Below are 27,348 nucleotides of genomic sequence, written 5' to 3' on the forward strand. Positions count from 1 at the left end.
GAGCTGGAAGAGGTCCAGAAGTTAAATTTGAGCTAAATTTAAATCATGCATGTTTTTATTTGTTTGTGGACAGAGTCACAGAACTTTATGATCCAAACATGTACAGAAAATATCTTCTTTTTTCATGATTTTCCCATTCCCACCTCTCTTTTTTTTTCAGGAATATACACCGCACTGGTATCAGTTTCCAATCGTTATGAGAACATCACTAAGAGCATCAACATGAGCGTCTACAGCATCCTCACTCATGTCAATATACAGACGGAGCCAGCACTTCTCCTCGCTGGCAAATCAGCTTTTTTTGAGGCTCACCCTTTGCCCACACCGTATGGAATTCACTATGAGTGGCACTTTGGAGATGGCTCTGTCACTCAAATAGGTCGCCGTGTGCCGCACACCTTTACAGAGTCGGGCAACTTCACTGTTTGTGTTTCAGTAAACAACACCATCAGCTCTAATAGTGCCTGTGCTGAGATGTTTGTGTATAAGGAGATTGAAGATCTAACAGCTAAAAGCACTTCTCCCACAGAGCTTCACAGTCCTACAAAGGTGTGGGCACACCTTCGTTCGGGTAACAACATCACATGGACATTCGCAATGGGTGATGGAAAAATTTATACTCAATCTGAGCCTAACGTGTCACATACCTATACGATAGATGGTAACTATACAGTAAATGTGACTGCTATGAATGCTGTAAGCTCTGGATGGACAATCCTTCCAGTTCAGGTGTTTGTCTTCCAAGTTATAAGAATGGAGCCTTCCGGATGTGTCCGAGAGCAGACCACTGTCAACTTTCAAGCCTGGGTGTCTGGTAACGCATCAGCACACCTTTACGAATGGAGCTTTGGGGACGGAAGTCCCAACGAGACACACCGTGGCAACCCCAGAGTCTCTCACACTTATTTGGCAAGTGGGAATTACCACCTTTCCTTGCTCCTTTCCACTGGTTTGAACAAGACCACCAAGGCCAATTTCTTCACCTGGGTGTGTGTGCAGCCAGCTTTGACCAACATCAGCCTTACCCCTCAGAAATCCCATTATGCTGTGGGAGACGAAATACAATTCTGGGTTAGAGCTGAACCTCAATTTAACTACAGTTATCAGTGGGACTTTGGTAAAGAGGAAGACCCTGTGCTCATTCATGGTTCAGGGAGTATGGTGACAGCATTTAAGAACCCAGGTCTCTACATGGTGACGGTAAATGTTTTCAATAACATCTCCAGCAGTAATGCTAGTGCTGTCATTGAGGTTCTGATGCCCATTGGACCAATTGTCATTCAGCATAATGGCACAAAGTATAATAATTTGACACTTGGAGCACCATACACTTTTATCAGTTCTTCATTGGCCTCCAATGTCACTTACACCTGGAACTTTGGAGATGGAAATCAGCTTACAGGACAGAATGTCCTTCATACCTACAACATCTCTGGAAAATACAATATCACGTTGAAAGCAGCCAACACAGTTAGTCATAATGATACTACTTTAACAGTTATTGTGATTGCACCAATCAGTGGGTTGAGAGTCAATGCAAGCTTGGTAAAAGTCCCTCTCAACGAGTCAGTCACCTTTGAAGCCCAAATGGCAGACGGCGATCGGTTAAATGCGCGGTTCTCTTGGATATTGTGTGACCACTGTACCTCAATCCCAGGGACCTACAAGATGTATTACACCTTTCGTTCAGTTGGGACTTTCAACATCATTGTGACGGCAGAGAATGATGTAGGAACAGCACAAGCAAATATCTTCCTGTTTGTCCAACGTGAGTTGGAGGGGCTGCAGATTTTGGCAGAGGAGACTGGCAGAGAGGGAGGCACCAGATTGGATGGTTGTTGCTTCCCTACAAACCGAGGTCTCAAACTTCAAGCTGGATTAAAGGAGGGCACCAACATGACCTTTACTTGGAACATCATCAGAGAGCTAGATCCTGACAGCTCATTCAACAAAACTGGGAAAACAGTTCAACTGAATTTTCCCAAGCCTGGTCCTTGTATCATCTTACTCTGGGCAGCCAACCTTCTGGGCCAGCTCTCTATCAACAGAACCATCCGCTTTCTAGAACCAGCCGGAGATGTGCACCTTCAGATCAGCAAAAACCCAGTGGCAGTCAATGTCTCAGTAAATCTAACAGTACTGACTACAGAAGGCTCAGACCTACAGTATCGTTGGTCTGTAGATGGGCATGCTCTGCAGTGGAATATGCCTGGGAAGACCCACACCTTCAACACTATTGGGGAAAAACAAGTAACTGTTGAGGTCTTTAATGAAGTTAGCTCAAAGACTGTGTCAAAGCGTGTCAGTGTCCAGGAAGTAATTTCTGGTCTAATCTTCTCAGTCACTAATGGGACTCAGGACAATTACATAGCAACGGGTGTCAGCATCTTTCTACAGGGGAAGGTAGTGACAGGAACCAATGTGACATGGACATGGCTGCTGGATGGAAAAACAGAAACGGGAAAGAAAACATCTGTAATTTTTCAGGAGCCAAAGATAGCCACTGTTACTTTGAATGCCACCAATGGTGTCAGCTCGCAAGTGTTTTCAAAGGAATTCTTTGTTCAGGAAAGGATTGATAAGTTGGACTTTAAGGCAAGTAAGAACGTTGTAGCAGTGAATGAAAAGGTGGACTTCATTATTTCCATGGCAGCAGGTTCGGACGTTGAACTGATTCTCAGCATCAGCGGCGATGCAACTGTTTACGCTAAGCCTAATCAGAACTACAGCCACGTATTCAGCAGGGTGGGAACATACAATGCCAATCTCACTGCTCACAACCAGGTAACGTAAAGGAAAAGGTTAGATAATGTACATTGTAAGAACAAGTCAGTTTTACTCAAGATATGAGATAAAACATATATTTAAACAGATACTAAATAAAATACTGTCACTTGAAATTCAGTCCCCATCATCACCTTTTTTAATGTCCCAAATGTGTTTATCTAGGAAGTATATCATATAAGTTTTCAACATAGTGCCCTTTATAGAGTCAGTGACAGCATTTTTCTGTTTTTTCATGTTTATCAGGGAGTTTTTGAATGTTTTGCGCTGCACTATAAGGGGCAAAGTAGAATAATCAAAATTACTTATGCTAACTGGACTGTAGAAACATATATCATACCAGCATTATGTTAAAACTAATACCATGTATTGATTTCATGCAGAAATAAGAAATAAATTATTTATAGTGCTGTCAGCGTTCATCTCGTTAAAATGACGTTAATGCCATAACTGCATTAACGCGGCAAATCTCCGTTAGCGAGTTAGTGCGGATGGCCCTGTGCATGGGGCTGCACGGCGCTAACGCGTTGACGAGCTAACCGTGCTAACGCGTTGACGCCGTGCAGCCCCATGCACGGGGCGATCCGCACTAACTTGCTAACGGAGATTTGCCGCGTTAATGCAGTTATGGCGTTAACGTCATCTTAACGAGATTAACGCTGACAGCACTAATTATTTATTAAATATGTTAATCAAATCGGGACAATTCCCATATTTGTTTGCCTTGTCTCTATGTCCAGGTCAGTTCTAAGAGAATCAATCTCCATGTTGAGGTGATGGAGCTGGTACATGGGCTCTCCATTGAAGGAATCTCGGATGCAATCGCAGTTGGTGAAAATAAAATGTTTGTGGCCAAAATATTGGCGGGCAGTTCTGTTACTTATCTGTGGACTTTTGATCTGCACCATCACAAGTCATCACATATCGGCAAAGAGGTAAACTTGGTTGCATATTAAAAATTTCATAATATCGACATAAATATCACAGTATAACAGGCAGTGGTTTGCTGTATCTCACTGAATCACATCATTCCAGGCACACTACACTCCAGAAGAACCAGGTAATTTGACCATTCACGTGAAGGTTTTCAACAGTCTGCAAGGTCAGGAAGTCACCAAGTGGATATTGGTACAGAATGTGCTGAAGTCTGCAGATCTGAATGCTGTGCCAAGGAATACTCTCATTAATAAGACGGTGAAATTTAGAGCCTACATCCTTCCTGTATCTTATCCTGTGGTGTGCTTGTGGCACTTTGGCGATGGCTCTGCTCCCGTTCGCACAAACACCACAACTGTGGGATATGAGTACAGACACAAAGGACACTATCTGGTGCAAGTATGTTTCTTTGAATTCCGTTCTATCTGTATCTGTTGGAAGATACAGCTTTTTTTTTTTAAAGAAATAAACCTAAGTACTGTGATTTTATGAGCTTGTTTCTGTTCCTTGGTAGGTAAACTGCAGTAACATGGTGAGCTGGGTGTTGGCGCAGGTGGAAGTAAACATCAGTGTGTTAGAGTGTGAGGAACCAGAAGTCCATGTGGTTCAAGCTCCACGCTTGTCCATCTGGCGCTTCCAACCCGCTTTGGTAGAGGCCAATGTGGATCTGAAAGGCTGCATACGCTACGGAGCTCAGTACCTCTGGCAGATTTTCTCAGGATCCTCTTGCGATAGTGAAATCATGAAGGACCAATCAGTGACCCCCGGAGCTACGATTCGTCTGCCGGTGGAGGTGGACATGCGGCGGCTGCAGCTGTCGTTGCCTAAGATGGCTTTGGCAGCAGGGAACTACACATTAGTGTTTTCTCTGTCGTATGAAGGTGTGCCTCTGAGGAAGGCTGCCTGTCTGCATTTAAGCATCGTCTCCACTAGGTCAGTAGAAAAAATAGTAACCAAGCATTCATATAAGTTTTTTTTGTGATGTCGATCCTTTTTTCATTATTTACCTTTCAGCATGTGACATGTTTTCCAAACATATTATTATAATAGATTCTGTCTCTGTGAGACAGCTCTGGCTGTTAGCACAGTTGCCCCATGTACCTGCTGTGCAAATCTGTTGTTTTGAACTGTGAATCGTGCAAAGCTACTCTGGTAGAGTCCAAGAATAAATAATTACAACAGTCTATCTCAAATCAAATTTAATAACCAAATTTAAGGAAATGACTCCATTAATATTTCCTTGAATGTCTTTGTGACATTCACTGAAAACGAGTCTGTTTCCTCCCTTCACAGCATGATTGGAGAGAGGTGCTGTTGGTGTTCTGCTCACGTTGTCTCTTATGCATTATTGATCCTACATGTTCAAATATATGAATTTCTTTCCAATTTATCCTTGAAAAGTGCAGCGATATGGTCCCTGAACATAAAATAAAAATGTTTTTGGAGGGTTTTTTTTTTTTTTACCCTCTTAAATTTCCTATTTTCTTCTTTCATTCTTCTGTCTTCTAAATCAAATATGGGGATAGGTTGGGGATAGTGGCTGGTATAAAGGAGTTTAGATGCTGTTGATGGTAGAACAGACTAAGCTGATATTTAAATGAAATAATTTGCACATCCCAGAGGAGGTTAAGAACAGAAAGGTGAGAGATGGATGGTAAAGTGATATAATAATAAAAAAGGACTTTAAAGAACAGGGACTAGAGGCTTGGAGAGCAGAGGACATTGACTATTTCACAAGAGTACTGATATTGTAATTTTAAGATGTGACTTAAACATCACAGGAAGTGACAAAGAAATGAGAACAGCAGGAAAACGTGTGACTAAGAAGAAGTAAGCTAACAGTGCAGAAATGTAAACCTAAACTGCGAAAGAAAAACTTACAGTAGAAAAAAGTACAGTACTTGCTTTACATGTAGTTCCGCACAACGTACTGTTGAGGTTTTCTTATTAGTTTCTTATTCCACATTTCTCTACTTAAGTATTTTTATATGCATTAATTGTAGAAACATAGCTCTAACTTTACTGTGTCAATGAAATGCAGAATCAGTTCAGTTCTGCATAAGAGATTGCAAGGAATTTCTTGCTTAATTTGAACCCTTTTTCTTTTTAGGCTGGTGCCGATTATAGAAGGAGGCACCTACAGGGTGTGGTCAAGAACACAAGACCTGCAGCTCAGTGCAGAAAAGTCGTATGACCCTAACATGGACCAAAGCAGACAATCACTACTCCACTACCACTGGGAATGTCAAAACACCTCAAAGGTAAGGACAGGGAGTAACTAGGTTGCTGCACGGCCTGTTGCTGGTCATTCTGTTGATAACAATTGACATGTCGTGGAGCAACCTTATTGTAGCAGATAAGGTATTAGTGTCATGCATTACATTTGTGTCTAAAACACAATTGTCTTTGCCCTGCTGGTCAGACAACAGTGTCCCGTCATGTCTCTTAGGTTTCTTTGTTTTGCCTTTTTTTTTAGTCTAATAAGTAAGAGTATTAGGGCTGTGCGATATGACCAAAATCTCATATCCCGATATTAAGACATCTATCGTCCGATAACGATATAAATCACAAAAATGTAACATTTTCTGTAAATTCTGTGAATCTCGGGCAGCTCGACTTGCGGGAAGTGTTTCCAGCTGCGCGTCATGTAGCTGGAGTCGAGTGTTTTAACCGATGCATGAAACGATACATTTTTAGACATAAGTTGTAACGGCCGCCGTTTTCTTTGTGAGTATTTATTACACGGCGTGCTGCGGGGAAAAGCCTGTTCTAACGTTTGAGTCTAAGGTTTATTTTTTAGCACCTGGCGGCTCTTTTTTACTTCTCATCCGTAAATAATCTGCTCTTTCACGTGATTCAGTTTATTTTGAAAAGTCTCAACAGGATCTTGAGCTTTATTGTGAAAGGTTTATGTGGAACAAGCGGACACGCGGTGGTTTTACCGTCGTTGTTGCTAACGACAACGCATAAAAACAAACGCTTGTCTGTCTGTAGTGTGGTTATATTAAATATAAGAGAAAGAGAGAACTTTAAGAAATTAATATAGCCACTACAGTGACCATCAAAACGATGAAAAAATATTGCCGTAAACAGTTTATTTTGCGACACCACGAAACAAACGATAGCGTAAAATGAAACCATAGATGTTTTTATATCGTCATCCGATATATATCGTTATATCGAACAGCCCTAAAAGTATAATTTACAGACATATTTGTCAGAAATTTTTATTGCAGTTTTTAAGAGTGAATTCATAAAACAGGGATTACATAACAGTCCCAAACACTGCAACTACCTTCAGGATTGGTGTGAAAAAGAGAAATTTTCTTAGGATAGTTTGTGTGCGTTGTGTTAAATTGAGTTGAGTGTATGCTGATGTGTGTGTCCATTTAGTGTTTTTCACACTTAGTGCTTTCTTGGCTGGGCGGGAACACATTCTGCCGGAGCAGCAAAAAAACCCACAATATAAGACCCAGTGGGATGGGAGTGTCCAGAAGAGTTTGTGTGCATAGTTGTATTTCCATTTTCATGAGGACCAGTTTTAGTGGAGAACTTTTGAATGAGACAATTGAAGGTGAGCATAGTTGGGCCAGGCCAGTATGTCAATATGACAAATGTTAGAGAAGTACAGGGCCAACGAGGTGATCGCAAAGATAGTTGTGCAGAGATGTACGGGTGTCCATCTGAGCACATAGGCATTTAAAGGGTTATGTAAGTGTTTAGAGATAAACTATGCATTCCACAGCTGGTGCTTTGCTCCCCACCCTGACAATTACACAGTCCACATAAACACATACACACACTCACACACAGTTGTGCAGTACTGTTGATTAAAAAAAGACACTCAGTTCAAAGACTGAAAGAGGAATTAACAAGATCCCAGGTCTTGAAGTGTTCAACACAACATTCCTGACCTTGAATACAAACACAATTGAACATGATGACAGAGGTGGTTAATAAAAGATGAAATAACTGACAAATCATCTTATAAGCTACATTTTACATGGCAGTGGATCTTTGCTTTGTTTCTTAAATACAGCGCACAAAATCAAATATAACGTCTGTGACCATTTTTACTTGGCTGTTCACTTGGTGACTATTTAAGTTGTGTTACAAAATTTACCATACAACTACAGTTGTGAAAATTAGGAGTTTGTGCTGCTTACAGGATGGGAAATAAACTCGGCACACACAGTATTACAGTCATTAAAAAGATGTTGTGTTTTCAGGCATGGAGGAGAACTTGTGTGGGTCTACTAAACACTAAACTTGAACTGCTCTTCTATAGAAATACATTTGTACCGTTGTTATCCACACTTTGTCTTTAGATTGGCAAGCGATGAGTGGTATACAACGAATGAAGTTCAACACAGGCCATTCTGCTTCAGGCTCTGTGCACGCTCACATAAAAACGGATGTTTTTCAGGTCAGGCGACTGTTCGGGCACACAAAATGATCTTTATGAGTGCTGCCTGCTCCAGTCAGAGATGTTATCAGATAATGATGACGATAAAATGGCGAGAAGGTGTAAAGAATATAAAAATTAACCATAAAGTAAAATCCAACACTGTTGCAAATAAGAAACAATATTAATGGTGCAGAAAATCAGTAATCTCGGAACCTGTCACTCAGAGTTTTAAAATAAACATTCCAATTCACGTCAGTTATTTCCGTGCTGACTGTGCTCACAGTGCTGCTATTTACATGTGTTTCTAAAGTGTGGGTGCACATCAGAGCTCTGAAACGTTTAACTGGATGCATTTAAAAATTAAATGTAACTTTGTCGTTTGCGGGTACCTCTTTACTTTTTCCCCATGTTTGTCTGTAGATAAAATAATCAAATATATTTAAACTCTTATCAAATATGTTTTTTTAAGCTACTCTGGGACTTAAACGTTGGATAAGCAATTTTATACATATCAAATACATGAAAGTGCAAGATTAGGTTGGACTTTAAAAAACAGAGGGACTCATTTTAATGTTAACAGGAAGTGTATTTACTGAGTATTTGATTGATTTTATCCTTGTGGTAATGGTCTGTGGTTTTTAGCTCAGCTGCAGGAGAACAGGTTGGGCAGAATGGTACGGGAGCAGTGCCAGGTGACTGACTCACCTGTTGCAAGCTGGCTAATCAACCTCTCCTTTTATGCAGTAGCATGCTGAAACCAGATGATACACATGCTGAGACTCATAGATGATGGTGGGCTTTTGTCCAAACTTAGGAGAAGATATTCCTTTAGCTTTGCTTAGAGTTGAGTGTGCCTCGCCATGCCAGGCAAGCTCCAGTGGAGCACACAGGGTTTTAGTTTATGCATTATGTGTGAACACTCACCAATAAAAGTCTGTTTGCTGCTCTACCCGGTCTCTGTCCGTGCCTGTGCTGATGGGAACCCACGGGCAGCACAAACCTCTGATACAGCCTCTTTTAGTACTACTGAAAAATCCAAGCCTCAGCCTTAAATGTCTTAACACTCTCCACCAATTAATAATTGACCACGTTGGTGTGTTTCTTACCCTTATTCCAGCCATTATTATTGTAACTTGCTTTTCACAAGTATCTATCAGAGCTCTCGTCACCAATTGGTGAACAACACAGCAACAAGGCTGCTAAAAAACAAGGCAGCACTCTCATATCACACGTATTCTCTCTTCCCGTCACTGGCTTCTAATGAGCTTAAGAAATCCACTTTAACATCCCATTATTAACAACTGACAACATGGACAGGCCCCTGCTTATTTATTGGAGCTACTGAGACCTCAGATTTTCAGATCATCTGGTCGAGATCTCTTAATAGTTGCATGCACCATGTTCTGCTACAACCCCAAAAGTGATCAGAGTTTTGTTGCTGTAGCACCCAAACTTTGGAACAGCCTTCCTGATGCTGTCGGGTCGGCGATTTATTTGAAACAAGTACTGGAAACTTATTTTTGTAGGTCGGCTTTCCCTTAATCTCTCCCCAATTATTTTGGGCCATAGTTTACAAATGCAAGTGTGTTTGTTGGAATGAATTTGAGACCGTGTGGAACAGGATTTTGTACAACTTGACAGACAGACAACATAAATAAAAAATTGCTGCAAATTCTCTTTTCAGGGTCCAGAGCACTGCTCCACCCTGAACTTCGGCCTGGGCTCCAGCGGCCCTGTGCTGGGGATCTCTGGCTCAGAGCTGGAGGCTGAGGTTGAATACACTTTCAAACTGACCATAAGCAAAGACGGCCTGGCACCAGAGTCCACCACACAGACTGTAAGTCTCCTTTTATATACATATTAAATACACATTAATAGCATCAGAAAAGTCAATTGTCATTAAGTTATACACAGATTTTTCTCGGTCTTTATATTTTCAGCTTTCCCAGTTTCTTTCTATTAATACTTATTAATAATGCTTCTTCTAAAAAATGTTTCACAACTTTTGGTTAATTGATCACTGGTGAAAGATATTAATTAGTTATATTAGAAAAATAATTTAATTTTTTGCCATATGTACTGTTGAAATGGTTGATTCACATATTAAACATGACCAAAGTTTGCAAGTAGTCTCTATAAACCCAAATGTTCAGCATTCAGACAGCTTAAAACGGAATACTTCTGAATATTCAGAATGTTATTCTGAATATTCTCTGCATGAGCTGGCTCAACAATATCTAAAACCCTAGTTAAAGATGATGAGTATCAAAACAGCAGTTATTAACAGCTGTGTTAATCCAGGATTTCTGCTTCCAATTCTGTGCACACTCATATAAATGTGGGGTTTCACGGGTCACACAAAATGATCCCTATGAGTGCTGCCTGCTCAGAGACATTATCAGATAATGATAAAGTAGTGATAAAAATCTATAAATAACATAAAGATTTAGCAATAAAATACAACAGTGTTGCAAATAAAACAAGAGATTAATGCTCAGAAAATCATTAATCTTTTAGAGTTTTAGTGTATAGAACGGTAAACTAAACATTTTAATTAAAGTTAATTGATTTAATGCTGAATAAGATCTTGGCTCTTTATTTTAACAGCTTATTTAAATTGATGACAGCAGATGGGAGCTCTGAGATTTTTACTGGATACATTTAAACTTTAACATTTACACACGTTCTGCATTATCAAATGGATACATGAATGTTTCAGTGACATTGGCATACACCGTTTCCACAGCTGTATCTTTACAAGTTGGCTTGATTTGTGATGTTAGTAAGGTACAGTTTAACAAGTTGCACATATAATATGCACTCGCCCAGCAGAGACTCTACGTTGCATTTAAAACATGTTGTAAACAAGAAGCAATCAGAGAGTGCAAACCTTCGCCAAGACAGCTCAGTGTCTGGCCAATATTTACTTTGAAGTGTATTTTATTTTATATATTCATTATATTATGTTCATTTTCTTTACTTTGTTCTTTTTAAACATACTTTAAGATGTTTGTAGTGCAGTTAAAACAAGTGCAAGCGGCAGGCTTTTGTTATTTACAATGCTGAAACCCATTTTAATATACTTGACATAATTTTGAATATGGGATTTTAGTTTTTATTAATGTGGATATAAATAGTTTCTTTGAAGATACAAAACATTTTGGGGTCAACTTGAAAGAAAGGCACTTCAAAGGCTGGATGCAAACTATAATGTGATGTTTAGAATCCACATATACCTGCATTATTTCCTAAATGTTGCCAATACAAACAAAGGCGGTAGCATTTTAAGTACAATTTTAAAGATAAAAGACATTTTATATAAGTTTGAGGTGCGAGGTCATACGTAATATGGTATTAAGAATTCCTATATATCATTCCCCATATGCCTCTGTTATTAATACAAACAATGGAAGTGTGAAATATAGTTTTAATAGTAAATAGTTCTGCATAGTATTATTATCACTTTCACCTTGAGATCAGTCTGTTTACCTTGAATGAGAGGTCAGATGGGACATGATATTTTAAATCTTTATATAGTACTTTCTTAAAATTGTTTGAGCTATTGTGTTTACAGACGGTAAGAATGACACAGCTGCAAACACACCTCAAAAACAATCTTCTTGGTGGATATAATAAAAGAAACAACAAAACGCTACTAGCCGATTTTAAACTTTGAACATAACTGTTTCCAGTTTATGTGTTCGGCACAAGTTACCACAGTGATTTAGCGAGGTAAAAATAGGGCTACTTTTAGGACATTTAAGCTCAACATTTCTCTGTAAGAAATTCATCTCACTTTGTCGTACAGCCCTCTGCTTTTCTAACTTTGGGGCAGCCAATCAGAAGAAAAGTGGTTTAAAGAGAGGGGAAAGGGAGCTTAAAGTGTAAGGCAGAGCAAGAAGAAAAGAAATGTGAACAAAAAAGCTGTTGTGATCCAGCCATAACATGGCATGACACAAGTGTTTCCTATTGTAATAATGAACCATGGCAAATATTTTGAGGGTTCCAGTGCAGACTGCAGATTTGTGGTCCAGGACTTCTTGTTCTGTGTGCTTGTTCTGTGTTTAGAAATGCAAGTAAATAAAAAAGGATTAAACACGAAATTTTCTTTAAATAATAGTTCAATAACAATTGGGGGAAACAGTATTTTTTTTTTTCCTTAAAGATTGTGCATATTCATATACATACATCAGATTTAAGCCAAATGTGCACATATATAACGTTTTCTTTTCAGGTGGTTAAACGTTCTCTTTTCAGATCTTGGTGACTGCATCCCTGCATGTCTGTTTTTGTAACAGGTGCTCGTCCAAAGCGGCCACATTCCCATTGTGTATCTTGAGTGTGTGTCCTGTAAGGCCCAGTCGATTTACGAGGTCAGCCAGAACTCGTATGTCTACCTCCGAGGAACCTGCACCAACTGCAAGGGCGTTCTTCGTGTGGTAAAAGCTCACACAAACACTGACGTCAAGCTTTAAGGGCAGAATCTGGCTAAAAATGTCTTTCTATGTCTCAGCAAAATGAGGTCACGGCACCACAGAAGCAACAGTGAAGTCAACGTTTCCACGTCCCTTTCTTCTCTTTCTTCTTCTGCTGCCCCACCTCTCTCCTTAATTCAGACTTTCCCTGGGATTCGTGATGCAGGCAGTAGTGTGTGGGCGTGAGAATGAGGTCATCCTTTAAGCTGAGCCAGAGAGAATATGTTGTGTTGAACTTACATAAGGAAACAATTTGAAAGACAAAACAATCATTGAGTTTCTGGAGTTCGAACTGCACCTACCAGCTGACATTGCTCAGCTGCAGTATAACCAATGTCACTTTGTTAGGATTACACTATACTTTCCATACTGACTGGAGTATATTTGAATTTTGGACTCTCTACACATATCTGACTCAATATGTGTAGTCATTACATACTAATATGTCTTTAGTAAAGGGAAAGATATCCATCAGCTTGAAAAGAAAAAACTTTAGCAAGTTTTGTCTCACTTACACATCAATTTTAACGTTTAATCATTTATACAGTACTTATTGCAGTTCTAAGTTCTAAGTAACTTAGGAGACAGACAAGATTAACTTGTCTGTCTCCTAAGAAAAATGTCAGGTTTGTCATGCATGTGGACGCTTTAGAAATATTGTACACATAAATTGTAGGAAAAAAGTTTCACAAGAGGAGCTAAATTATTAATAAGGAAAAAGCTAAAATTACGGGTCAAAGGTTACCGCCTCTTTTGAGCACTTTAAGAATACTTATTTTATTATCATGATGATTTAAAAGCTATCCATATTTAAAGGGCATAGTTTGACATTTTAAGGAATACACTTATTGGTGAGAGTTACATCAGAATGCCTCCCTCATGTCTAGTAACACTACTCTAGATGTAACCAGTCCAACAAAGCGTGTCCTTGTAAACTTTTATCGGAGTACAGTGGTCCCTCGCTATAACGCGGTTCACCTTTTGCGGTCTCGCTGTTTCCTGGATTTTTTTGTGCAATTTTGCGTGTTTTTTTTGTTTTGGGGTTGTTGTTCTTTACACTGCATTGTTTTCTGCGTTCTGATTGGCTGTAGACCATTGTCAGTCAGTCTTGTGCTGTGTCTCCTGTACAGTATAGAATGCGTTCAGCTTATCAAATTATCTAAATCTTCTGTCGCTAGCAGTGTGACTCTGCAGTGCTGTACTGTATGTTTGTAAGTTTTCTCCAACAATCGCAAAAATGTCAGTGAAACGTTTTGCACCGTCAACTGCACCTACGAGTGCCTTTGATTTCATTCTGTAATTATTTTTCTACAAAGGTTTGAACGTTGAGAGTCTTTAAACAAGAGAGAAAAGTGTGAAAATGTTCATGCGATATTTTCACAAAAACATAATTCATCAAAGCATTATGTCTGGATACAATATCTAAAACAAATGAGGACATTCTAGTCTATAAAGTTTCCATTCGCTGAGCAGTTCCTACCTTTGAAAATGATCTCTTATCTCAGTCTCCTGTCCACTCTTTCTTACATATTTCTCCATCTCTGTTACATTTTTTTTTTCCTCTCGCAGATTTACATTTAGCTCCTCAGTTTTGAGAAGAACTACACCGAAACTATGGCGTTATTTTTGTGCCACTATTCTGAGCGAAAAGAAGAAATTGAGCGCACGTAAAAAAAAAATTTGCAGGTGCAAGTGTTGCATTTTGAGGAGAAATTTATTTTGAGCGAAGAAAAGCTCAATTTGAGTGAACAAAATTCATTGCTGCGTGCAAAAAAATGTATTTCAGTGTTTGCTATTATCCATACACACACACGATAGCAGCCCCTGTCGCTCAGTTTTTGCATTTGCATTTCAAAATAAATGTCTCCTCAAAATGCAACACTTGCACCTGCAATTTTTTTTTTACGTGCATTCAGAATAGTGGCACAAAAATAACGCCATACGAAACAGTTTGTTTGTGTGGTGGTTGAGCTGTTTGAAAAGTTGTGTTTTGAAATGACCTGCCGCTTGAAAATTTTCATCTGATTATCCGGCCAACTGTCAAACTGTTTGATAATGGCGTGCCTTTTATTCCCAACTCATCTTTTCAACTGCAACTCAAGCAGGAAAAAGCACACTGGTGTCACTGATATCACTGATGTCACTAATATCAAGAACAGAGAGTTATAGGCTGTTTTCCTTCTCTGTCTTAGCGCTGGAGTGCCATGACGCTAAAGAATGAGACTCTGGTCCTAGACTCCTCCTCCACCACGACAGGAAGCGACGGTATGAATCTGGTGCTACGGCAGGGGGTCCTGCGGCATAATGATTCCTATGTCTTCACCCTGCATGTGACTGACAGCAGCTTAAATGGCGAGGGCGCTGCTTCTATCACACTGCATCACAACAAGGCCCCGGCTGGTGGGGAATGTCACCTGAGAGCTGGAGGGGAGGCAGGAGTGGCCTACGCGGATCTTGATGGTGAAGGCAGGAGGATACGCACACTGCTGGACCGCGTACACTTCAACTGCTCTGGTAGGAAGAAGGAAATGTGACTTAAATCTTTTTAATTATCATATCCTTTATAGGGATTGTTGTCTTTTGACCCTGCATTGATTTTAACCCTTTAGGTTACAGTGATCTGGGTGACTCTGAAACTACATTGCTGTACAGTCTGCTAGTGACACGCTGCAAAGAAGAATACTGTGAGGACTTTTGCGTGTACAAAGGAAGCAGTCCAGAGCACTCGGCCTTCCTGCCTCCAGGTTTCAGCATAGCCCAACATCATGTATACGTGTACATCACAGTGGAGGACCACCAGGGAGCTGCCATCATGCCTCTTAACAAGTAACTCTACTTTACTCGGTTTAGTTCACTTATGAGGAGATTTCAGTCTGAATCTTTTTGAGTCACTTTTAGCTACCATGGTGTTATATTACTGAAATGTTTCAAGGAATCACTACAATCCCCAAGGTATTTGCTCAGTTGTTGAGTTTCATGGCATCTAGAAGCAACATTGCTGTTATTGTTGCTCTTCTTGTTCACCAGTGACTGCTGTTCCACGTGCATATAGTGAAGTTTCAAATTCTATATTCAGTTGTTTTTTTTCCTGTTTGTGTCCAGGACCATTGAGGTTGTACTGCCAGATCCACCTTCTGGATACAGCAGTCTTCCCCACTGGCTTTCTGATCTGACAGACAGCAAACTCAAAAAGCTGCTGGAGCAGGGAGATTCCCAGAGGGTCAGAGAGTTATCATTGGTTCTTATTACAGTCCTAAATGAGGTAAGAGAGGCCTAGCCATAAAACAGCGATTAATGCAATCATTTGTCAAGTCACACAACAGCTGATAACACATGAGGAGTAATTATATCGGCATTTACTTTCTTCCAGTATGAGCAGACCAGTCGGACGTCACGCGTATCCCAAGATGAGCGCAATCATAGAGTCAGAGTCCGCAGCAACATCACAAGAGCTCTGACTGCTCTGGATCTGACAACTGTGAGCGATATCCAGCAGACCTCCGCTGCTCTTGCACAGTGCACGGTGAGCAGGATGAGAGAAAACGGGGTCATTTTTAAAGGAAATTATTAAGGCTATTAACAGAAGAGGAGAGCCAAGAATACAAACGAATCAGTTACGAGTGAATGTGCATGCATCTTTTTTCCAGGCGGTAAGTCGAGAGTTCATCTGTGAGGAGTGTCAGAACAGCACTCTGAACAAGCTGGAGTCCATGCTGGACATTCTGCAGACAGACACCAAGCAGGGCGTCGTCACTCCGACTGAAATAGCTGACAACATCCTGAACATCATGGGTAAGAACGAAACTGCTGTGTCACTGTAAATGCATTTTTAGGACAGTGTTGCTCATTTCTACATGAGGCTCTAACTGCAACACTAATTAGGAACTTCTACCCAGTCAGATATCTTTGTGTATTTTTTGTTAAGTTGAGGATATAGCTTTCTAACTGCTCTTACTTATGACTAAATAACATAGCTGATCTATAAAGGAACTAAAAATTGGTTTATTTATTGGTCTAAAAGCAGTGAATTTGTGTAAATTCAGCTAAACTAGAGCCGTGTAATGCTCACTAACACAACGCTTCCAAATTCTAGTAAGTGGTGTTGTTGAGTAGATTACATAACTGAATGAATCTGCTCTCAAAAATCTATTTATGATTTTATTTTTCCTTAAATAAATGAGCAGTCACCAATACTGTGCGCACCAACAGTTTAAGAACAAACTAGTTAAGTTTGGTCTTTTTATTTATTTTTTTTAAATTTATCGTATGTCATATTTTCTCCTTTTTTTACAAGGTGATCTGATCCATCAAGTCAGTCAGTCAGCTTCCTACTCGTACCTCCATGCTTATTTGGATTCCCCCTCACCCCCGTCCATCTCAACCCCTTCTTCCTCTGGTGAAGAGTATGGAAACGCCGTGTTAGACACACTGGAGCCACACCCTCTGCGTGTGGCAGCAAAGGCTTACAGTCTGTCCTCGGTGCTCATGTTGATCCTCATGCACGGCCGCGTACTCAACGAGGAGCCACTCGTTCTGAGGGGAGCTGAGATAGCTGCTACGGGAAAACTGGCAGACCCCCAGAGTCTCCTCTGCTACCATGGCAACAACAGTCCAGGTTTGTTTGTGCATTTAGTGTCTCAGGTTGGAATTTTTCACTATAAACTGCAGAAAGTTGGACATTATAAACTGTAACTGTGAAGAATCATGTGCATGATGACAGTGTTTAATTTCCTCTCTCTTCATATTACCAGAGTGCCAGCTGTTCTCCATCCCCCGAGCTTTCAATAAAAGTCTGGGCAGAGCTGCTGCTGGAAAAAGCATCATGCAGCTACTTTTTCAGGTTTGTTCATGTTATTGTCAACCAGACACTCGAGTAGAATAAAACTCAAGCAGCTTTCTGAGGTCCGAGCTTTTGGCCCTACAGGGATTACTTGTACATACACTGACATCATTCTTTGAACATCAGAAAACACTTAAAAGAGCAGAAACGTCTGAGTCAAGTACAAAATTCTTCTTTTGAACCTTCTCCTTAGATGGCTGTCAAAGAACTTGGCAGCGTGAAAGCTGTTTGTGCCGAAGTCTGTCATCAGCACATTCACTGAAAGAGTTTGCCTGAACTGTGTCCTTCTCTTTGGTCTTTTTCAAATTCTGTTTTCAGATAAAAGATCCTCACGTTCACTTTTACTGACTTTATTAACTTTTTCCATCCAGGTGGAGTCCAACCCGTTCCCCTTCAACTATGTTGCCAACTACACCATCTCTACCGAGGTAGCATCCATGGAGTTTCGCACTGAAAATGGAACCCAGATCCCAATCTCTGGTCTTGATGATAGTCTGGCCATCACAGTTGCCATTAACAATAGCAGCATTGGAGAGCTGGGTTCTGAAGGTTCTGGTACTGGAGGAGTACCCACAGCGGGGGCCGTTAACATCAGCCACTGTGACTCTGTCATCGTTAGGGTCAGCGCAGGAAACAGCAACAGACAGGCAGGGCTGTTTGTGCAGCTCAACTTCACCATCCAAGGTGAGCACTCACATTTATCACAAACATTAGTAGGTAGAACTGAGCAAATTAATTTCTTTAATACAAAAATATGCTTGATCTCTTGGTTTCGTTCTTTTGGTTTGTCCCCTTATTTGATGCCACAGCAGATCATCTGCCTCCACCTCACCCTGTCCCTAGCATCCTCCTCTGTCACATCAATCCTCTGCATGTCCTCCTTCACTATAACCATGAATCTTTTCTGTGGTCTTCCTCTTTTCCTCCTGATTTGTCCAATACATTGACTGTCCTCCTTTGTGCATGTTCAGACCGTGTCAGCCTTGGCTCTCTGACTTTGTCTCCACACTGCTCAGTCTGAGCTGCTTGATGATTAAGCTAATAATCATTTGGAGGTGTTTTAAATGTATATTTATTGTCCAAGTAACTGGAATTTATCATTTTTTCTTTAGGAATGAATGAAAAAAAGGATTTTGTGTTGTTTTTAGCATCTATTATAGTTCAAATTAAAAGATACATATGTTATTATATTGCCAGAAATATATAATTGTGACTCTGTGCAGTACTGAACTGCAGAATATGAATGCCTCGGTATGGATTCTGAATGGGTTTGCGAACATACAGCTATGTCAGTGGCCAGACAATAAAATTATGTACTTTATATAGTATAGATGAAATAACAGGGCGAGTGAACTTGAGTTCATTTTGTATATTGTAAAGCTGTCTGGTCTTGTCATTTGGTGACTAAGTCTGTACTTCTAAATGTAAATTGTGTCTTTGTTTGTTTCTTTACTGACTGTGTATTTTTGTGTTGGTGTTACTGTCATTATTTTCATTTCTTTTCTAGATTTAAAAGAAAAGTATGAAAGAGAAAAGAATGACAAAGAGGAGCCATTCATCACCGCCTACCTCCATTCCCACGAACAACCCAATGAGTTCAACTGCACAGACACAAAACGTATCACTCTCAATATGACCAGCGGGCAAGATCTTGACCACAGGGACTACACCTTCTTCCTGTCACCAGAGTAAGAACTCTGTTCATTTGCAGCATTAAATATGCAGTAACTTTGCTATGGCTGGCATCTCCTGTCCTTGTCTCCTGTTTATCTCCAAAAATGTCACTGTTGCTAAATAGGACCTACGACACCACTCTGGACTACTTCATCAACGTGAGTACGCCCTGCAGCTCTGAGTCTCTGCCCGTGGATGTGCGTCTGGAGGTCGGGGTGTTTGCTTCTCTGTGTCAGTACTTCAGTGAGAGTGAAAAGCAGTGGCGGACAGATGGCATGGTGCCATTAGCAGAGACCAACGCCAGCAGGGCGGTTTGCCGTACCAAGCACCTCACATCCTTCGCCGCAGGCCTGTTTGTGCCAACCAATGCCATCAGTTTTAAACTGCCAGTCAGTATCTCACTAAATACCAGTCACTATTTGTGGATGTGCACTAAATAAACAAAACCACTTAAACCATTTCCCCCCTCCTTCAGGAGCGTTCAGGGGCACCAAGCCTGGTCGTGCTGTTGGTGTGTCTATTGGGCTTAATATGCTATGTTGTAGCAGCGGCTATCTTACACAAGTTGGACCAGCTGGATCTACGGCGTGCTGGTGTGGTTCCACTCTGTGGCCGAGATGGACTCTTTAAGTATGAGGTCCAGGTGAAAACTGGCTGGAACCAAGGGGCAGGTGAGATAAAACGACGTAACAGGTAGATGTCGTTTTGATGTCATTTTTGAAACTTTGCCAATATGTTCAATATGAGCGTCATGTGTCACTGTAACAGTGTGTGTATGACAGAAAATAAGGCAAATCATAACAGTTCAACTTCAAATTTTAAACTCAATAAAATCTATTCCTACATCAAGAAATGAAGAGAATTCATGCAAACTGCCTCTCTCTTCGATCCAGGCACCACGGCTCACGTGGGAATCAGTTTATATGGGCGTGAAAGCCGTAGCGGACATCGCCATCTCGACAGCAGAGGGGCTTTTGCCCGCAATGCACTCGACATCTTTCATATTGCGACAGACACCAGCTTGGGCAATGTCTGGAAAATACGTATTTGGCATGACAATAAAGGTAAAGACACACACAACAGAAGGAGCCCAAGCAGAGTCTGTATATTAATGTTTATCCATCATTTAACCATTATTTGCTGCCCCTTCTTCAGGTCTGTCTCCAGCATGGAAGCTACAGTATGTCTTGGTAAAAGACTTGCAGACAGGAAGCAGCCACTATTTCCTGGTGGAAGACTGGCTGTCAGTGGACAACGAGAGAACTCATGGACAGGTGGAGATGGAGGTGGAGGCTTCAGGTAAGGAACTGCGATTAGGTGGCGTGTAATTAAATAATTAAAGATTGAGTGTAGCAAAACAACTGCTTGATGGATAATGCAAGCTTGTTCACTCCAGTGTATCGCTTTCTATTTTTTGCTCCCAGAGGAGGCTGTGCTTCTTCAGCTGCCTCGCCTCCTGCGGTATGAGCTGCAGAGGGCACTGTGTGAGAGTCACCTGTGGGTTTCGCTGTGGGAGAGGCCCACCCGGAGCCCGTTCACCCGCCTGCAGAGAGCCACGTGCTGTGCTTTGTTACTCCAGCTCTTCCTGTTGGCCAACACTCTGTGGTACAGCATTGTGGTGGACAAGCGATACGGGTGCGTGAATGGGTGTGACGGGTTTTTTTTTTTTTGTCTTGTCTGTCTCTCTTTGTAAATTCCCACCATGCAACTTCTAATGAATGCAATCATGTCCTTCAGCCCGAGGGCTGTGTCAAGGTCTTCATCATTAAACGGCGAGACAGTGGCAGCAGGCGTGGTCACCTGTCTGATCGTCTACCCTCTCTACTTGCTTGTTTTCACGCTGTTCAGAATGAGCCGCAGCAAGGTAACCCAAACCTTACCAAATATGATATATGATCAAGCTTTCTTGTCTTTCAAAGGCCCTGGATAAAGCAGAATATTTCCTCTGTCATTGTGTATCTGTAAACAATAGTGTGTGACCGTGGAGCAGGTGCCACAACAAGTGGACCAGGAGTCAGTGGAGATCGATGACTTCCTGGACAACTCCATGGCTGGAAGTTCCTTCCTCTTTTTTAATGGCGAGGTAAAGTCTGTCACGAAAACACGGGGTTTAAAAGTCACATTTGGGAAAGATTCTACTTTCACCTTTTCAGGTCATTAATGTTTGTCTCTCTCTCCATCCATCATCTCTGTTTCCTCAGACCAACTCAGAGGAGACCAACGTGGACTTGCCCACTCCATCAACTAAAAGGTAAGCATATTTATTTCAGGTAACGACCTGTTTGTTGGAAAACAGATGTAGTGGAATAGCAAGCTGTGAGAATCAACGTACATTTCCACAATAAAGTGGAAATGGTTCGTCTTATGTGATCTGCAAGAGATGTGAAAGTTTAAAAAATATACGTTTTTTAAAAAAAATAACTATCTTTTGAATTTGAAGTGAGCGAAACATTTTCTTCACCAAACAACTCTAAATTCGAAAGCAACAGTTTTATCAGAATAATGACAACAACGTTATTCTTCTCTGACAAACTTGTTTTGTTGGAATGACCTTCAGAGCAAATGAATTATTTGCTAAAGTTAGTCTGAGTCACAAACATTACTCATTGTGCATTTTAGTGAGGAGAGCTGGGACATGGTAGAGGAGGAGACAGAGGACAGGGACTGGCCAGAGCTGCTGAGTGACACTTCGGTGGTTGGAGGCGCTGGGCACGGGGCAGGAATGCCCAGGCTGAAGAGGGGTCAGGGCAGCAGGCACCTCGGTGTGGACATGGCCTTTAACCCTGATGATGAAGAAGGCGCCGAGCAACGCAACAAATATTTCACCTCTTCAGGTAACTGAAGCAAACAGGCTGCAGTATTAAATCAAACGTTTTCTGAGCAAAAGTGGGATATTTGCGAAAACACTTCAGAAACACTGAATTTAGTTTTCTTAAAAAGGCCATAAATGGACAACCGATCGTTAGAAGTTGTATGCAGTGTCTCATAATGGCCTGAGCTAAATGTGATGAAAGCAGATTTTCACTTGATGAATGTTGTGGAATTAAATGTGCAGCAATATCTGCAGAAAATCTAAAGACAAACAATAAGGCTATAAAAGCAAATATTGCATTAAAAACTATAGTAGTAATGTCAGATTCATCGTTTTTGTTTTTCATTTCTTTTTAGGAAAATAAACTACACACAAAATGCACAATAAATAATCATTCATTTATTTTCATATAGTCTAACTGTTTTTGGACAGTAAGTTATTTTGGTGGTTTGTCTTTGCATCACACCACAGTGGATTTTATGCCCAAAAAATGAAGATGTGATTGAACTGTGGACTTTCAGTTTGAATTCAAGGGATTTAGGAAAAGTAATGCAATAGTTTTTATTTAAGAAATTAGAACATAATTTTAAAACACAAGGAGTGTTTTTGATTGTTGAATAAAAGCACTTTAGAATCAAGAATCAGTGGACATCACCAAATGCGGTACAGTGGTCCCTCGTTTATCACGGGAGTTACGCTCTAAAAATAACCTGTGATAGGTGAAATTAAAGTAGCCAACTTTATTTTTTACAATTATTATAGATGTTTTAAGGCTGTAAAATCCCTCACTACACACTTTAGACAGTTTTCTCAGACAGGCATTTTCACACTATTCTCTCTTGTTTAAACACTCTCGAAGTTCAAACCTTCATAGAAAAATAAGTCCAGTATTATAGAATGAAAACAAAGATCAAACCCTGTTTTCAGGTCCAGAACATGTTAATAGAGCAGCTGCCAGAGAATGCAACATTAATGATTCAATGGTACAGAAGTAGAGGAAGCAAGAAGAATGAGTTCAGTAAAGTTTGACTTTTTTGACTGTTTTGTTTCTCTTAATGAGCCTTATGGTCCGGAAAATACGGTAACTTCTACCTTTCTTTAGCATGTCCAGAAGTCCAACTTTTTGTGCGATGGTTAGCATCTTCCTCTGCCTTTTGGGTGCTACCACAGGTGCCTTTGATGGTGCAAAATGTTTCGTCGACATTGTTGTTTGTTGGGGAGAAAACTTACAAATATACAGTACAGCACTTCAGAGTCACACTGCTAGGGATCGAAGATTTATGTAAATTTGACAAGCTGAACACATTCTGTACTGTACAGGTGACACGGCACGGAGGAGATTAATTGACAATGGTCCACAGCCAAACAGGATGCAGAACACAATGCGCTGTTAAAAAAACCAACAACCCAAAAACATGCAAAATTCCACAAATAAAAAATCTGCGAAACAGCGAGGCCACGAAAAGTGAGCCGCGTTATAGCGAGGGACTGTACTTCCTCCACTGTGATGCTCTGCCGGGGTTTTACTGCAGTCACCTAGACAAAATTAGAGAAGCAAGGCTAAGATTTGGACATGTACAGAGGAGGGACAGTGGATATACTAGAAAAATGTGTGTGTATGATGTATGAATATGGAGCTGCCAAACAAGGGGAAAAGAGGCCTCAGGAGAAGCATATGAAGAGGTTTGGTGCAACAAAGGAGGATCATACAGACCCTAAAGGAAGTAGAAACATTACATTTCAACATTACACTGAAAAACTACAAAATACCAATTCAATGCTTTGAATCAGCTTCAAGATATTCTGCTTGATTTGTCATGAAATAACAAGAAAACAGGCCATGAAACTGCTTCTTTTTGACTCTTTTTACTCTTGTAAAAATTGCTGCAATTCCTGAATAGTTCATGCAAATTTTCTTTAAAGCCCCTTGAATTAAAGATTAAAGTCACTTCAATCACAGATTGATTGTTTGGTTTAAAATCCTCGGAGGTAGTGCAGACTAGGCAGAATTACACAAATTGTGTCTGTAATCATAGAGCGCATCTTCAGTAGCGGTTTTCTGTCATAGCTGAGTAGTTGGATCGGTTCTGACCATGTTAATAACTGAGAAAAGTTAACACGTTACATTTCAGAAACCCCAGAAAGACATGGCAGCGAGTTCGTTTAGTGACTGAATTTAATGAATGTGTATGATGATCCAGTTTCACACTGTCTTCTTATAGATGAAGATCTGATCAAGCACATACTGGCAGACGGACAGAACTTCTTTCCTCAGGCAGATGAAAGCGAGATGGCTGACCTGTAAGTTATATTCTGGACAAGGAATTCCCCAGAATCATTTGAGACCTGTGTAGATTCGCTTGATTTTGTGTTGCCACTGTTTGTGTTGCAGGTCGAGTATTTTTGAAGATAAGACTGAAGTGATTCTCCTGACAAAGCTGAATGACCCTCTTCTTCTGGAATCTGTGAGGCGGGACCCACCAAAGACAGCCTTCACCTCAAACACAGGTGTGTGTGCAGGCAGTTTGAATTATCTAGTAAAATTCAAATTTCAAATTTACTGATTAAACTTTGAAGAATTACAATTAGGAATGCACTAAACAGTCTCACCAAATTTTAAAGAGTCATAGTTTATTCAGAAAATTATTCTCAAAATTAAATATTTTATTTGTAAAACACTGACTTGTAAAATAGAAATTAAGAGAAGGCAGACTTTTATAATAAATAGTACTACAGCCCAGGGAAAAAATATGCAGATTTGATTTTTACATTTTGATTTGAATTGTCCCTTTAAAAGACCATCCAGATGTTATTTGCCCCCATAGATGTTCTATTTTTAAAGTTTCCTGCTGTCTCTTTGTTTAGATTAGTAAGAGAGGACACATAAATCACCTATCCAAGGGTTTTAGAAGGCTTATAACTCTCATTAGGTAAAGCAAAGTTTGGTGATTACTCTTAAAAAGAAAAAAGGCTGTTACTTTCACAGAGTAATCAGTCTTGTACTGCCAGATGTGTGACTGAGCCTTTATAGTTGTGCTTTGATGTGAAACCAGCGTGTGTGTGCATTGTGCTTTCGTTTTGCAGTCTCAATTTTTAATAAGTGACATATGTCCTTGGTTGCGATAGAAAAGGTAAATTGAAAAGGCATCAAACTTACAATGTCATTTATTCTTTCTCTGGAAACTTGATATATTTATTAATTATGTTACTAATCGAAAAGACTTTGAAGTCCTTGAAGACTCAAAGTCTCCAAGAACTCTGCTTTCTTTTGCAAAGTGCAAAATAACCTTCAAAGAGTCGAAAAGGATCATTAAAATGCTCGTTTTTTTTCAGTTAAGTGGTTTTACGCTTAAATACTTCCTAAAGTTTTCAGTGCCTGATGATTTGTATTTGTTTTGTCTTTGGCACCGTATTCTTCTTTTCACAGTTGTAACAGATGTGTGTCGTCCAAGACGGTTTCCACCTTGGTGTGGACGTGCTGCCATGTGGGGCAGCTGGGCAGGAATCGCTCTGGCCAATGGTGTTTCAGTTTGGGCCGGCTATGGGTTCAGTCAGAATGTTGCCATGATGTGGTTAATCTCCTGCTTTGCTAGTTTCTTCTGCTCATTTCTACTGTTGGAGCCAATTAAGGTAAAGACACGTGGTTTTGCAAAGATTTCATAGTGTGTCTTTTGTCCTGTCTCAGCCTCTCACTGGTTTTTCCAGAGGTTTCCTCCTGTTAAAAGAGTTTTTTTTCTTCCCATTTTTCCCAACTACATGCCAAGTCACTGGAGTTGTTTGATTGTTGGGGTTTTCTCTGTATTATTGTATGTTCTTTAACTTACAATATAAAACTCCTGTTGTCATTTGGGCCTATATCAATTGAATTAAAGTGAAGTGACAAGATACAGTGCCCCCAAATGAAGACAGCAGCTCATACACTGTATAAAAGACAGATGTGGTCACCATGACATCAGCCATTATTTTGAAGAGTCCTTTGTGAAATCTCATTTTTAGTGTTTTGCTCACTGCTGTCTTGTTTTTTTCTTGATCCAGAAGTACTTTATTTGGACGTGTTAGTCAAAGCACGCACGTCCTTAACTTTAGAGTATTTAAAGATGTTTTAAACATTTTTTCTTGCTTCAGTAATGTTGGGGATTTTAACGTGGGCGTCTATGGGGATTGATTCGCTTTTAGAGCCAGTTTGGCTGCTTGAGGCTGTTTCATATATCTGCTGTGAATCTAAAAAGGCATACATTCACCACACCATCTTCAGAACCTGATAATGTTATGTTGTTACAGTACCATTAAGTGTCAAAAACACACTTAAAGCAGGGTTAGAGAATGTATTATTGCACCACTTTGGACCCTTAAAATGTTTGAGATGAGTTCAGAAAGGACAAGTTGATTGTTCCCACAAGATTTTTCTATATTTTCAGTGTCTCAGACACCCATTTTCACTAAATTGCCATCTGGCTGTGGTTGTGTTAATAGTAGGTTGTCCAATTTTCCTTAGAGTGGATCGATTTGGACCACACATTTGACTTTGGGTTGAGTAAATGCAACATCAAAATTCTGGACTTTGAAATTGGTTGCCTAGCATAACAAGTTATCTGCCATGTGCCCCACAGGTGCTGTGTGAAGCAGTTTACTACGCACTGTGTGTGCGCCGGCTGCGTCCTGAGGACCAGGATGTGCTGGTGGAGTTCCCCAGGGTGGAGAGAGTGGTCCAGCGGGTACCGAGGGTGAGACCTCCACAGGGCTTTGCTCTGTCTCAGGCCCGACACCAGGCCCGCAAGGTCCACATGCTGCACACGATGCTGAAGGTCAGTGAAGAAGAGAATATAGTGGGTTAGAGAGAGATGATGCTGGAGTCTCCTTTCAATATTTAAATCTTTAAATGGTGATCAATAACAGAATTCTTTTCTCTTATTTTCAGAATTTTCTGGTCTATATGTTTTTCCTGTTGGTCGTTGTGCTTCTCAACTATTCCGACTCAGCCAAAGACACTCACAGCCTCAGGCTGCGCACTCAGCTGCAGCGAGCCCTACACACACCCGAGTACCACAACATCAGCAGGTATGAATGTACATGAATAGAGCTGGAATATTTTCGTGGTTTAATGTTTCCAAAACCTTGTTGCTGCTCTCATTTGTAAAGGCTGACTTGCTCATAAGACTGTGAGAAGTCTTAGGAAGGATTTTATGGCAGCAGATTTTCTCTCAGGATTTCACCTGATTTTGTCATTTTCTTTAAAATAAAAGAGATCAGATGTGAAATTCTATCACAAACTACCTGTGCTCAGCTCTAGAGTGTCTTCTATTATAGTGTTAAGTCTTACTGAGTGGGCACGACCATCCTGTATGTTCCTCTTCAGCCTGTTTGTCCGCGTGGGACAAATAACCTTCCTTGTGGTCTTTTTTTAATTAATTTATTTATT

General features: G+C 40.4%; 1 protein-coding gene across 2 annotated transcripts in view; it reads left to right on the top strand.

Moving 5' to 3' along the window:
• pkd1a (polycystic kidney disease 1a) overlaps positions 1-27,348 on the top strand; it is a 72,874-nt gene that overhangs the window by 33,611 nt on the left and 11,915 nt on the right. For both annotated transcript variants that reach the window (XM_014334434.2, XM_014334435.2), the window contains exons 19-48: positions 161-2,784; positions 3,525-3,719; positions 3,820-4,119; positions 4,235-4,653; positions 5,831-5,981; positions 9,813-9,965; positions 12,427-12,567; positions 14,796-15,117; positions 15,213-15,429; positions 15,706-15,865; positions 15,974-16,126; positions 16,251-16,395; positions 16,898-17,218; positions 17,355-17,443; positions 17,815-18,127; positions 18,951-19,131; positions 19,242-19,506; positions 19,593-19,788; positions 20,011-20,181; positions 20,273-20,416; positions 20,542-20,752; positions 20,855-20,981; positions 21,090-21,200; positions 21,319-21,368; positions 21,737-21,951; positions 24,152-24,230; positions 24,322-24,437; positions 25,357-25,559; positions 26,540-26,734; positions 26,848-26,987. In XM_014334434.2, coding sequence (XP_014189920.1) covers positions 161-2,784; positions 3,525-3,719; positions 3,820-4,119; positions 4,235-4,653; positions 5,831-5,981; positions 9,813-9,965; positions 12,427-12,567; positions 14,796-15,117; positions 15,213-15,429; positions 15,706-15,865; positions 15,974-16,126; positions 16,251-16,395; positions 16,898-17,218; positions 17,355-17,443; positions 17,815-18,127; positions 18,951-19,131; positions 19,242-19,506; positions 19,593-19,788; positions 20,011-20,181; positions 20,273-20,416; positions 20,542-20,752; positions 20,855-20,981; positions 21,090-21,200; positions 21,319-21,368; positions 21,737-21,951; positions 24,152-24,230; positions 24,322-24,437; positions 25,357-25,559; positions 26,540-26,734; positions 26,848-26,987 — 8,107 coding nt within the window. The remainder of the gene's footprint in view (positions 1-160; positions 2,785-3,524; positions 3,720-3,819; positions 4,120-4,234; positions 4,654-5,830; positions 5,982-9,812; positions 9,966-12,426; positions 12,568-14,795; positions 15,118-15,212; positions 15,430-15,705; positions 15,866-15,973; positions 16,127-16,250; positions 16,396-16,897; positions 17,219-17,354; positions 17,444-17,814; positions 18,128-18,950; positions 19,132-19,241; positions 19,507-19,592; positions 19,789-20,010; positions 20,182-20,272; positions 20,417-20,541; positions 20,753-20,854; positions 20,982-21,089; positions 21,201-21,318; positions 21,369-21,736; positions 21,952-24,151; positions 24,231-24,321; positions 24,438-25,356; positions 25,560-26,539; positions 26,735-26,847; positions 26,988-27,348) is intronic.

This window comes from Haplochromis burtoni, unplaced genomic scaffold, assembly GCF_018398535.1.
Source record: "Haplochromis burtoni strain Fernald_Lab_line unplaced genomic scaffold, NCSU_Asbu1 Contig_70, whole genome shotgun sequence".
Lineage (NCBI taxonomy): Eukaryota > Metazoa > Chordata > Actinopteri > Cichliformes > Cichlidae > Haplochromis > Haplochromis burtoni.